Consider the following 13,130-nt stretch of genomic DNA (forward strand, 5'->3'; position numbering starts at 1 on the left):
AGTGAAGCAAATGAGTGGTAGGGAAGAATTTTCCTACGAAATTTACTGGCAGACGAGTGAGGCTGATCTCAGTCTACATTCTTATGTAGTAAAGACGAAGAGTTCTGGCATGCGGAATTTGTTGATGTTGACGACCATGCAACCTCTATTGGGGATTACCAAGGATGATGACAAAAAGAAGCCAGGCTTGTATAAGCTTTACGGCTTCACAAAGGGTGGCACCGATATCATCGACCAAAGGATGGGTTCATTCACGTGCAAAGCGAAGTCCCCACGGTGGACAACTACTGCGTTTGCTTATATTTTAGATACTTGCCGCGTCAACGCATCTACAGTTTTAGCACTAAATGAAGGGACTGATCCACGCAAGCGAAAATCCTTCGACTTCAGTTGGGAACTGGCCATGGAACTCGTGAAGCCATTCATAAAGTTACGATCTCTCCAGGGCCTAAACTATCACACCATACATAAGATTGAAGCAGTAGTAGGGAAACAACCTTCAACAACCCCTATATCAACTCCAAGCGGCAGAAGGGCCACCCTGCCCCAATTATCGTCGACACGACGTAGATGCGACGTATGCAAACACGCTATTATGGGAGAAGGTGCCAAAACCAGAAAAACTAAACTACCAAAAGATCGTAGCCAATGTCAATGCTGTGAAAAGCCTTTATGCCCTGCACTTTCCATACGAGTAACGAGTATGTCAAGCTTGCTTTTGCGCAGAATAAAGTATTTGAATGAGTGCGGTTTTATAAACTTTGGCTTCAACCACAGGCTAAATAAAACGCGGGGCTCAATGAAAGATTTTTCTTTTTTCCTTTCATTAGACAGATAGCTATTTTTACGTTGATTCAACATATCAAGACGGTGAATACTTGTAAACATGCGCGGTTTTGCAATTCGATTGCTTATCAAAATCATAGATCCTTTTTTGTATAAAAAGTTAGTCATAAAACTAATCGTAATAGGCCTACTCGATGTAAAATTCAGCATTTTTATATGCTGAAACAGTATTGTATTCATATTTTATAAATCCATTTTCTATTTAGAAATATCAATATAATGCGATTTGAACATAGCTGAATTTTAGCACGGACAAAACGACTGATTTTATGACTTTTATACAAACAAGAACAAAAGAGAAGTAATCTAATTGCAAACCCGCACATGTTTACACCGTCTTGCGATGTTGAATCCACGTCGAAATGATTGTATAAACGCCACCCTGCTTCTTCAGCTGGTCTACATTTGTTAATAAAGCGTAGGAGTTGCTGTTCTAAGAACCGAGGTCACAAGATCGTAATCCAAATTGGTGTGACGCGTGTTCAGAAATCTCATTACTGCATGTAATTGATGAAGTATTGTTCTTTTAGACAAGCAGCGAGCTTATGTTTGAGCGTGGGAAAAGTTATTATTTCGCATGAAAAATATGGATTCAAATTGAGATTATGTAAAAAAATTTAGCACAACATTGCAATACATGTTCTTCATTTCTCTACCAAAATTAATGTGTAAACTCATGCTACAATTGCTTTAATCGCAAAATAATCCAAAAGTCATAAGTCACCTCAACATTTCAACGTATATGAGCAGTTCCAAAATTCACATAGTTTTAATTTTCGGATATGCTCAGCGTGAATAAATTTACAAAGTGAATCCCAAATTTTAAAACCGTGCTTTAAAAAATAACAGAGATACCACTTCTAAAGCATAAGAAGAATCGACAGCCCCCCCCCCAAACTGAGCAAGACTTCAGGCGCCCAACCTTCTAAGTGTTAAAGCAAAGCTGACTATCAGTTCGCGGGCCAAATTTGGCACGCGGGCCTGCAGTTGGACCACGCTGTTAGAAGATAAAATGTACCTTATGCATTAGGCTATGCAGAAAGCGTCATATAAGACTACACAACACTATGCAAACCTTTAACAAATAAATTATTGAAACCCTTGTGCGGTCGTGAAAGAAAATTATTTAAGTCATAACTTTGATTTCAAACTAAAACGTGTAACTGAAATTTCTATACGGAAGTCCAGTTTTGATAAATTTAGTCAGATACAAAGTGTAAGTCTTTACCACAATCAATATGCGTAATCCCGCTGTAAGCTACATTTTGTTCTAGAATGGGTGAACTATTTTATTGCGTAATTCTGTTGAGATGTTTCGACGATTACTGACCGATAGTAACCTTTATTTATGCAATTAGTTGTGAAATCTTCTTCTAGAAAATTTCTGTGTACTTGACATTCTGGAAAGTTCTTGCTGTTGACCAAAAGACTTGTTGACTAAAAGAGTGAATTCTTGTGATGTAATATTACCCTAGTGTCTGAAATCTTGTAATCCAAGCAAACCTGTTATGAATAGACAAATAATTGATAGCAACCTGATTGGATTGAATTGTATAATTCAAAAAGAATACTTAAAAATAAAAGATAATCACATACATTCGAACGTTTTCGGCAAAACTTTCTGCCCTCGTCAGGAAAATAACTTAATTCATCTAAATTCTAAACAAAACAACAGATATTCGTGAAATGTTAATGATAAATGACTGAAATAAATTACAATCTGCACTGTGTTACGTGCAAACACAACTGAAGAATAAACACAAACACATTCTGTTATAAACTATGCGGGAGTGTGATCACAAGATATGTAACAACATTAAGGAAATCAAGGAAAACCACTAAACAACATAAAACAAACGTAATTTAGTATAAATTTAACAAGAAAGATGCCCCTCCAGCGAATAATTGTTTGTTGAACTTAGGGTTGTGCTGCTTTATTTGGAGTGCCACGTGAATTTTAGTTTCAAACTCTGATTGACAGTTTCGAATTATTTTGAATGAATCCAATGTAAATTTGATGTTGCAACAAATACTGGAGTCGTAAATGTGGTCTTTGATTGCACTGTGTTTGTTGATGTCTGTTAAAGTCAGGTGTGCCGTTGCTCTTGTAGCCAAGTGTCTTGTGGACATACGGTATGACATGTTCGTGTCGCACGAACAAGTGAATTTATAGACAATGTTGGAACGAAGAGACTAAGGAAGGGAGATTTCAGCGAAAAATATCTACTTATTTTAAAAGTTTTGTATACAGAGGAAGAATGTCGATATTAAATTTGCGTTTAAAGAGCTTAGATAGTTTTTTAGCGTATACGAGTGATTCCTTACTTAGGAAAGGTATGGATATAGAGCTACGGAAATCTATGACGTCAGTATTCGTTTTTTTTTTGTTTTTGTTTTTTTTTAAAAAAGTATTCGGTGAAGATACTGAATTAAAACGTTGTAAAACCTTATCAAAAACTGTCCGGAATATCCATTAGCACATAACATAAATTTAATTTTGGCGATTTCATTCATGTAATGATATTTGTCTAAGCAGATGGAACGAGCACGATTAAGTAAACCTAAAACTAACCAAAATTTCCATTTCATATGACACCCTGCGTTGAAACTTAATAAGAATCCAGGGCTACTTGGTTTTCGCCAAACCCATGCATCAAAAGTACTTTCGTTAATCTTTAGTTCAACATCCAAAAATGGTATAGTTTCTCTAGCTTTTTCCAATGTGAATTTTATGTTGCGAATTTAGCAGATTTAGAAAAGTTGAGCACGAATCTTCATTAAATAGAAAAAATATCATCTACATTCTACATACCTAAGATAAAGTTTCGGATAGAAATTTTCAAAATCTTCAAGACTTTTTGTTTCAATATGTGTTATAGGATGTATGTTATAAATAGGCGATGCTATAAACATGCGCGTGATTTGATTATTTATTATTATTAGAGTTGTGTATTATGAGGATTAGAAGTTGTAATGAAAAGTATATTGAAAACGATTATAGAGTTCCAGCCGATATTGAATAAATTGTAAAAGTGGAAGTTATTGCCAATTGTGAAGTAGCTGTTGCAAGTAGTAGTGTAGCTGTATTGGTTATTTTGAAATCGACGAAAATGTTTGCTGTTCAGAATGTTGTTTCTTTATGTGTTGGAAATGGTGAACCATTCGTCAGTTTAAGCATTTCATCTATCATCTTACAAGTAGAACTATTTGACCATTTATCTGACTGTTTAACGTTTGATATCCCTATAAACTACGTCATCAATCTTTCCAGTCTCTTTACGTGTAAGAGTAGTAGCAGTAGTCTAGTTTTAATCCGGTGATGTCCCCGTTACCGAGGGTGGCCGGATTCACCTCAAAGTGCCGCAATCGCCTTCACACCCTGCCTCCACATCAATCTGTCTAACGCGTCCTCTCTTGTCAAGCCCATCTTGCTGCTTTCTTCCTCAACTTGCCTTTTCCACGTTTTCTTGGGTCTTCCTTGTTTTCTTCGACCCTCCACTTGTTACTCCAGCGCTCTTCTCAAAACATCATCTTCATCTCTTCTCAAAACATGCCCATACCGGCATACCACCTCACTTCATTCGCTTTCGCCAACTTATCAACATTCTCATTCAATCCAAGCAAGTTTATAAGTTCTTCGGTATTCCTTTTGTCCATCAGCTTCACACCACACATTGCTCTCACCATCGCTCTCTCAGTTCTTTTTAAAATCGCCTATTCGTTTTCCCGTAAGCACCATGTCTCACTTCCGTACAGCATTGCAGATCTCACACAACTAGTATAATTTTTTCCTCTCATTTTCAGCGGAAATCTTCTACCACATAACAACTCTCAACACTCTCTGAATTTCACCTAACCAAACCTTACTCTTGCAATCGCTGCCGCTTCACAGCCACCACTGGCATTCAATCTATCTCCTAGATAGCAAAAGGCATTCACTAATTCAACTTCGTCATTCAGCTTTTCAACAGGACCAACCATTCCTTCTTCATTCATCTTGCATATTTTACATTCAAAACCATCTCCGGATCTGCATGTCACTCTCTTCATCTTTGCACATCTTCCATGCACCCACTTCCTGCCTGTCGCACACTCAACAGAATTTGCCATCACTCTTCTTCCACAAACACCACATGGGTCAATTTTGCTCATTGTGATTTCCCCTTCCGTTCTACTTATTACAACCTTTGTCTTTTTGATGTTGACACGCATACCTTTACATTGAAGCCATTCTTTCCACTTCTCAAATTTCTTTCTCAGATCTTCCATTGTGTCACTCAACAAAACCAAATCATCCGCGTATAGTATCTCCATCAATGAATCTTCTCTTACACATTCGGTAATCACATCAATCACAATGGCAAAAATAAGAGGAGAGAGAACAGAACCCTGGTGTACACCCACCTTCACTGAAAACTCGTCTGAGAGGGCAGATCCAACTCGAACTCTTGTCCTTGCACCGTCATAAAGACTCATTATTGCTTGCACGAGTGCCTCTGGTATTTCTTTTTTCCTCATTGCCCATTCCATCACTCTTCTTGGAACTCTTATCGAACGCCTTTTCCATGTCCACGCAGCACATGTACAAGTTCTTTCCCTTGTCCCTATATTCCTCTTGCAACCTTCTCAAAATAAAAATATCATCTGTCGTTCCCTTCCCAGGCATAAATCCACGCTGCATCTCGTCCAGCTTCACCACAGATCTTATTCTATTCTCCAACACCCTTTCCACTACCTTCACTGCATGCTCCAACAGTTTTATTCTTCTATATGACCCACAATTCATTACATCACCCTTTCCTTTGAAGATGGGTATCAACACGCTCGTCTTCCATTCATTTGGCATTCCTTTTCCATCTAACACACGTTGGCTGATTTCCTGCATTGCTTTCAATCATATCTCTCCACTTGCGCGTATCATTTCCACAGTGACTTCAGATAGTCCAGGAGCCTTCCCCGATTTCATTTTCTTCATTGCTTGGGTCACCTCCTCTCGAGTTACTTTCTTTAACCCTATCTGTAGCGACACGGGGTTTTATGAGGACGCCCCACTCTATTAGTGAAATATTTCACAGAAGGAAATATGCTAGAAATGTGAAATTTCTTGACTTTTAGTTTTTATTCTTTACGAATTTGCTACACCTAATGACATAAAACTCGAAAGTTATTGCTCGAAGTCAATCTTTATACCATCAACCACAATAATTTTCTACACCTGCACTGGTCATTTTGTACCTTCCTGCCCTTCACAATAAGCATTTCGTTTCAGGTGGCTAGATATTTTCGTGCAGTGCTAGATATATATAATTTAATGTTAAAACAATGAAAACTATTAATACTACAAAAAGTGCTCAATGCCAAGCAAAAAAGCAAAGCAGAGCGAATTGAATCAAATATCGTTATTAATATCTGAAAGCTGATCATGATCCGTATTTAGGTGAAACAGGCTGTTAAGGTTTCAGATATTAATAACTATATTTGATATAATTTAATGTTAGTGCAATATAAATGTTAGTGCAACTACTTTGAAATGTAAGAACGCCCAAAAAAGCCTTATATTTATGATAAAAAGTAATTTTTTGTTTAGTTTAGCATTACTCTATGTTGTAATTCAAAAATTTCAATTTTGAAGCTATTTTTTGAAAAATTAGAATAAAAACCGACTTCCTGACGTTTTTTCATCTCAAACACTTTATTTCAATAAATTTGTTATGTAAAAATTTAATTTCTATACGCGCAATACACATGGCTATTATCTTGTAAAGTATTTTGGCTCTGTGATTGTCATAGCTCCCGTTATTATTAGCGATTAATGAGCACGGGGCTAAGATAGCCCGGGACGTGCTTTCCGCGTACGAAAACAGCTCGTATTAATATAGGGTTAATGGACCTGCTACCACGTCGGCTTCCACATTTTCATCCCAATCATTTTCCTCGTTCATTATCACCTCCATATGTTCTTTCCAAATTCTTCCACGATCTTTCTCACTGAAACCAAGTTTTACATCCCTTCCTTTATTACATCGTCCACCATCCACATCTTTCCCATCCTGCTTCAGAACCTTTACAAACTTATATACTTCGTTGGGACTGTTTTTTAATTTGGTCAATTCATGCTCAGCTTCTTTCTTCCTATTGCTTGTACTTGAGCTTAGTTTCTTCTGATCTATTTCTACACCAATTCTTGTATGCGACTTTTTTCTCCCCAATTACTTCCCTCACCTCTTCATTCCACCACCACGTATTTCCTTGATCCATCCTGCCTTTGGTTTTCCCACAAACTTCATCGCAAGCTTGCAGAACTCCATTTTTGAAGGATCCCCATAGATCAGTCACATTGTTGTGAACAAGACTTTCCACTCTCTTTTTAAACCTTTCTCTTGTGTCAGCATCTTCTAACTTCCAAACTTTTCTTTTGGTCACCGTTTTTGTATTTACAGTTTTCTTCAGACCTTTCTTGTCCAAGTCGATAACCACCAATCCATGCTGAAGTTCGCATGGCATCGCTTTTACATCTTTGATTAGTTTTCTGTTTTTCCTGCATACCAACCCAAAGTCAATTTCAGTTTCATTTCCAGCTGCACTGAAAGTTACTTTTCTTCCTTCCTCTTTCTTAAATCAGGTATTCGCAACACACAGGTCCTTTTCGTCACAAAACTCAAGTAGTCGCCTTCCATCGCGATTCCTTTCTCCCACACCAAACCCTCCATGGACACCTTCAAACCCATCAATTTGTTTGCCAATGTGACCATTAAATTCCCCAAGACCCAATACGATTTCCTGATCACTTCTTGTGCTCCATTCATGGGCTATTTCGTCGTAAAATCTTTTTTTTTTCTGCATCGGATCTTCCACTTTGTGGCATAAGCACAGATTACTCTTATTACTCTTATCACTACGTGCTCGACCACCATCACTATCGCCATTATTCTGTCACTCTGTCTACGAACCTCAACAACATTTTCACATAGCTCTTCTTTCACCAAAATCCCAACTCCTCCGATCCCAATATCATTGCCCGACCACCACAGCTTGTATCTTCTTTCTTTGACACCCAAAAACCTGGCTCCTTTGTTCCTCCATCGGACTTCCTGTAAACAACAAACATCTACCTTCCTGATTCTCAGCTCTTCACTCACCTCAGTACCTCTACAACGCAAGCTTCCTACATTTAGACTTCCCAGTCGTACCCCTGAATTTTTAACAGCAATATCAGACAACCGGGAGATTCTTCGCACCCCCTGCCCATTTAAGGGCTGCCGAGGACTGGGGGCCATTCCTTTTTTAAGACTTATCATAAGGATTTTTTGGTGCATGTTTTTCTGCAGGGAGCATTTGCCGGAGCATGCCCTTGCTTACCCCCAACCTCCATTTAAAGACCAGAGTGGTCTTGATGACCGGATGCCTCTGCACGACAACTAACGAGTTCGGCTAACCCGGGTTTGACTTAAGTTTTCCTTGAAATATGTTGCCATTGTAGGCGTTGTAGCATGTAGCTATCCTCCGCCTACGCCGCCAACCTGCCTGGCACGAGGATCAATATCAGAAGCAAGGGCCAGAACTACCAGCGAGACGTGTTCTGGTGCCAACGGGCCCAGACCTGGGGTAAGGTGTTACCTCTCCTCCTAACATCGAGGATGCAGTTTAATGTCATACCCAGGACATTATGAAGAACTATAAGGAATTGTGATAGTCTTGACAAAAAAAAAACATAGGCCCAACTGGGCCTTTAAGTGCACTAAAACCCACCAAAACAAAGTCAATGTGTCAACATTTTCTGGGGAGTAAGCCCTAGAGACTGCCACACTGTTTTGTTTTTCAACGATAACTTTTGCATTGTCCATTTATCTTATTAACTTTAACTCGTTAAAACTTTGATGCCACTCCTCTTTTTTTTTCTGGGTCCACTACTGAGTTCATTCTTTCAGATGATAAATTCGAAAACTAAAAGCGATTTGATAAGTTTGAAAAATCTTTTCTGACATTCATGCATTATTGTTTGGTAGCTTATAAATAGTCGAATTATGAAAAATTTTGTGTGGACTGGAAAATTTTTCAATAGTTGAAAAAAAGTATTTTTATTTTGCAAATATTTTAGTCTAAAAATTATATTTTTGTTGGCCATCACGATAAGATTGCACACCTGTTCATTGAAAGTAGGTTGTTTTAACTTAAGTTGGCAACTTTGTTTTGGTCAACTTTAAAACTTGCTGCTTCCAACACACCGTTAGAAAATTTTAAGAATTGTGTTATCTTAATCAGACTACCAAGATTCGCTAATTCCAAGTGACCATCTTTTGTACTTAAAAGTTTAATTGAATTTGGGCTCTTTACCACAAGTTTAATCGTGCTGGTAAAGCTAGTTTTTGCCGTTTACATGTATCAGGTAAGTATACACTCACTGGAATGATTAGTTGCATGTTGTCCTCTGCAGGTTGTAGTTGCTGGTTGTGGACCTGTAAACTTCAATGCTCAAGCGTTGATGCATTACACAAAGAAGATAAAGTCGGAAAACATTGTCGCATCCTCAAGACTGCAGGTTGGGCGGTTGTTTGTATTTTTATTCTCCCTGATTTAAACTATGTAGTAAATTGAAACCTATGATTACACAGCAGTTGACGTAACCACGTCTTTTTCAAGCTGAAAAAATTTGATATGATGTTTAGTAATGTTAACTATCCCTCTTGTCTCTTGGTGGTATGCACTGTGCTCATCTGCAGCTGTGCTTCTGACATTGCTCCTATGCGGCTGTGCTTATGTGTGGCTGTGCTCCCATGCGATTGTGCTTCTATGCGGCTCTGCCCTGCTCATCTGTGGATGTGCTTCTCTGCGGCTGTGCTTATGTGTCACTGTGCTTCTGTGTGACTGTGCGTTTCTGCGGCTGTGCTCACATGCGGCTGTGCTCTTATGTGGCTGTTTTCCTATACGGCTGTTCACCTATGCGGTTGTGCTCCTATATGGCTGTGCTTCTTTGCGACTGTGCTCCTATGCGACGTGACTGTGCTCTTCGTTTTCATTTGAACCCATCAGTGGAAAGGTTACATTGGTGTGCGAGACAAGAGTGTTTAAACATTTCATTATTTCCATCGCAACACAGATGATATCGTGATGGCAATTACATCGGTTGTTGCAGGAGCGCAGAGCTCGAGCTATTCTGTCGAGGAGGCTTCAGGTCAATTCCAACGACGTGAAAGACGTCATAATATGGGGGAGTTGTTCCAACGACGCAGTGAAAGACGCCTTCCTGATTGATACGTCGACGGCCAGAGTCCACGGGTATGAAGGAGCAGTCTGGGGTCCGGATTGGTTTTCAAGGCCTTTAGTGGAGATGGTCCACGATAAGTAAGTTGAGTTTTGAGGAAAAATATAAGATGCTATTTTTAAATCATGTTACCCGAGGTGTACTGTTGTAAAGTGTTTTTACCTCATTCAACCAGAGTCATATAAAGATTTTCTACTTGTATTTTAATTCGCAAGAAAGAAACTGTTGTGTGAAAAGGGCGTGACACCAAAATATACTTGAATTCAAAACGAGAAGCGCTGATTAACAAAAGCAGGCGGATGAATACTAAGCAAAAGAGAAGACCTGAGGGAACGAAAACAAAGTACATCGTTGCAATGCAATAAAACCAAAATACATAACACCTCCCCAATAAAATTTATGACCACCCATAACGAAGGGGCGGTTGGCGTCTTCTCTTTGATCGCCTTAATGTCTGTGCTTGATGCGATGACGATGATGGATCGTCGGTCGCTATCGGCGTCGATGAATCATCGGTCGCAATCGGCGTCGATGAATCCTCGGTCGCAATCGGCGTCGATGGATCCTCGGTCGCAATCGGCGTCGATGGATCCTCGGTCGCAATCGGCGTCGATGGATCCTTGGTCGCAATCGGCGTTGATGGATCAGCAACCTCGTCAGCTGTCGATGAATTGGGAACCTCGTCAGTTGTCGATGACGACGTGAAAGTAGTCTCTCCTGGGTCCCCGTCTTCCGGCGAGATGTACCTCGGGCGTAGCTGGTTGATATGCCGTCTCCATATTAGACCTCGAGGGTCCACTCGAACCTGCAAACTACGACTCCCGTGTCGCTTCACCACGACGGCAGGAACCCAACGAGGGCTTCGGTTTTGCCTGGAACCAAAGTATAAAGCGTAACACGGATCACCAACATCGAAGTTAATTGTTTTCCGGTTTTGTTTCCGAGGCGAAGGACTCGTCGATGGTTTCGTGATCTGAGCTGAGGAAGGAAGTAAAATATCTAATTTAGTACGTAGTTGTCGGTAGTTTAATAATTCACTGGGAGAGTAACCACTGGCATTAGGCGTACGGCGAAACTGCATCAAGAATTGAGTGGTCGCACTTTTAGGCGGTAACAACGATTTTCTCAATGCCTGCTTGAAGGTGCGCACCAAACGCTCGGCAGCACCATTTGTAGCTGGATGGTATGGTGCTCCAGTGATGTGTATTATTCCCCTAGTTTTACAATAATTGTTGAAGTCTTCTGAAGAAAACGTCGTCGCATTGTCTGAGACAATGGAGTGGGGGTATCCAAAATGGGCAAAATCCTGCTCTAAAAGATCAATAGTAACAGACGTCGATACGGAAGAAGTTGGGTGAATAGAAGGATACTTACTATAAGCATCGGTAACAATAAGCCAATTAGAACCTAAAAAATTAATAGCGTGATCGACATGAATTCGACTCCAAGGCTTCTCTGGAGCTATCCATGGGTGGATAGGAGCCTTGCTTGGTGCAGCTTGATGCTCACCACATGTAGTACATGTTCGGCAGAGGTCGACAATGTCCGCATGATATTGGGCCAGTAGACTGCTGTCCTGGCCAGCTGTTTCATACACTGCATGCCGAAATGACCTTCGTGTAAAAGAGAAAAAATATCATTGCGGAGTTTGAAAGGAATAACTACTCTAGAACCATATAATAAACAACCATAACATGTTGTTAGAGAATCAGCCACTCTTCTAAACTGTTCGATTGGATCGTTAGCATTTGGTTTTGCAGGCCATCCTTCTTGTGTGAATCGAATGATTTTAGACAAGACCGGATCCTTAGAAGTTTCCTTGCGCAAAGTAGAAGAATCGGAATGACTAACCTGCGAATCCAACGTATCAATTGCGCAGACAATATCAACATCATCTGCACTTTCCTCCCCATCAAAAATTGTGTCATCGTTGGACGGAAGACGGCTCAAGGCGTCAGCATTTTGGTGATGCGTTGTTTTGCGATACTCTATAGTCTATAGCAGTGGCGGCTCGTGACTTTTGGCCATGGGGGTGCTGTAAATGGTGATGTTGAATATGACGTCATAAAGTGACAGGAACGGACGAGCGCCGAAGGCGCGAGTCTCCTAGGGGGGTCTGGGGGCATGCCCCCCCAGAAAATTTTGCACTTTTATATGCTCTAAAATGCCATTCCTGGTGTTTTCAGGACAAAAAATAAAAATTTTAAGCAGTTGAAAATGTGGATTTTTAGAACTTTTGAAACAAAAAAATTGTTTTTTCTTAAAACGAAAAACCTGACTTGGCAATTATACAGTAATACTTGCACATAATCTTGCCTGAAAGCAGATAATCAAAACCATGATTGATTTGAAGGTAGGTGGAAAGTTCAACTACTGCTCCCATGGACTGAATGCAAGCTGTGAATGTCTCGTTCGAAAGCCCAGCTATTCCACAAACACGCCATTCTTCAAAACTTTTGTTTCCTCCTTCATAAAAAGGCAACCCGACATGATTTTTCATGGCTGATGCTCACCATCGGTGTATGAGCAGATCTTTCCAGGCTAGATTGGAGGGCAGGAAATCACCAGCCACTCAACAGTCTCGTCGTCCAGGTCATGGCTGATGCTTAATAGCATGAACACTGTGATCTCTTTCTTTCTCTCCTGAAAAAATTACCAAAATTTAATACATCTGCACTATACTGCATATCTGCACTAGACTGCTTGTGTCTTTGACCTCCACAGACTGTACATACCTTTAAAGCAAGTTTTAAAAGACATTACTTTCCAAACGTTGGTGATAAAATTGATGTATCGAGCAGTTTCTGAAAATGCTGAACAAGCTGTGCTGTGATGTTCCAAGCCAATTCATTGAAAACACGAGCATCTGCATGCCAAAAAATAACTGGTCAGTGGTCACATAAAAATACTAGTAAAGCATTGACAGCAACAGGCAAAAATTTGTCTTCTGTAACTGCAATATCAGGTCAAGAAAAACAATAATAAAAAAACAAAAATCGTAATTCAGTCTCTATTAATCGAC

At 39.8% G+C, this 13,130-nt stretch overlaps 1 protein-coding gene across 1 annotated transcript in view; it reads left to right on the forward strand.

Annotated features, from left to right (window-relative positions):
• LOC145766325 (putative malate dehydrogenase 1B) overlaps nucleotides 1–13,130 on the forward strand; it is a 94,249-nt gene that overhangs the window by 70,154 nt on the left and 10,965 nt on the right. Inside the window, exons 7-8 of the mRNA XM_082578012.1 lie at nucleotides 9,281–9,385; nucleotides 9,980–10,188. Of these exons, the coding sequence (XP_082434138.1) occupies nucleotides 9,281–9,385; nucleotides 9,980–10,188 (314 nt within the window). The remainder of the gene's footprint in view (nucleotides 1–9,280; nucleotides 9,386–9,979; nucleotides 10,189–13,130) is intronic.

The sequence above is a fragment of the Aplidium turbinatum genome, chromosome 3, assembly GCF_918807975.1.
Source record: "Aplidium turbinatum chromosome 3, kaAplTurb1.1, whole genome shotgun sequence".
Lineage (NCBI taxonomy): Eukaryota > Metazoa > Chordata > Ascidiacea > Aplousobranchia > Polyclinidae > Aplidium > Aplidium turbinatum.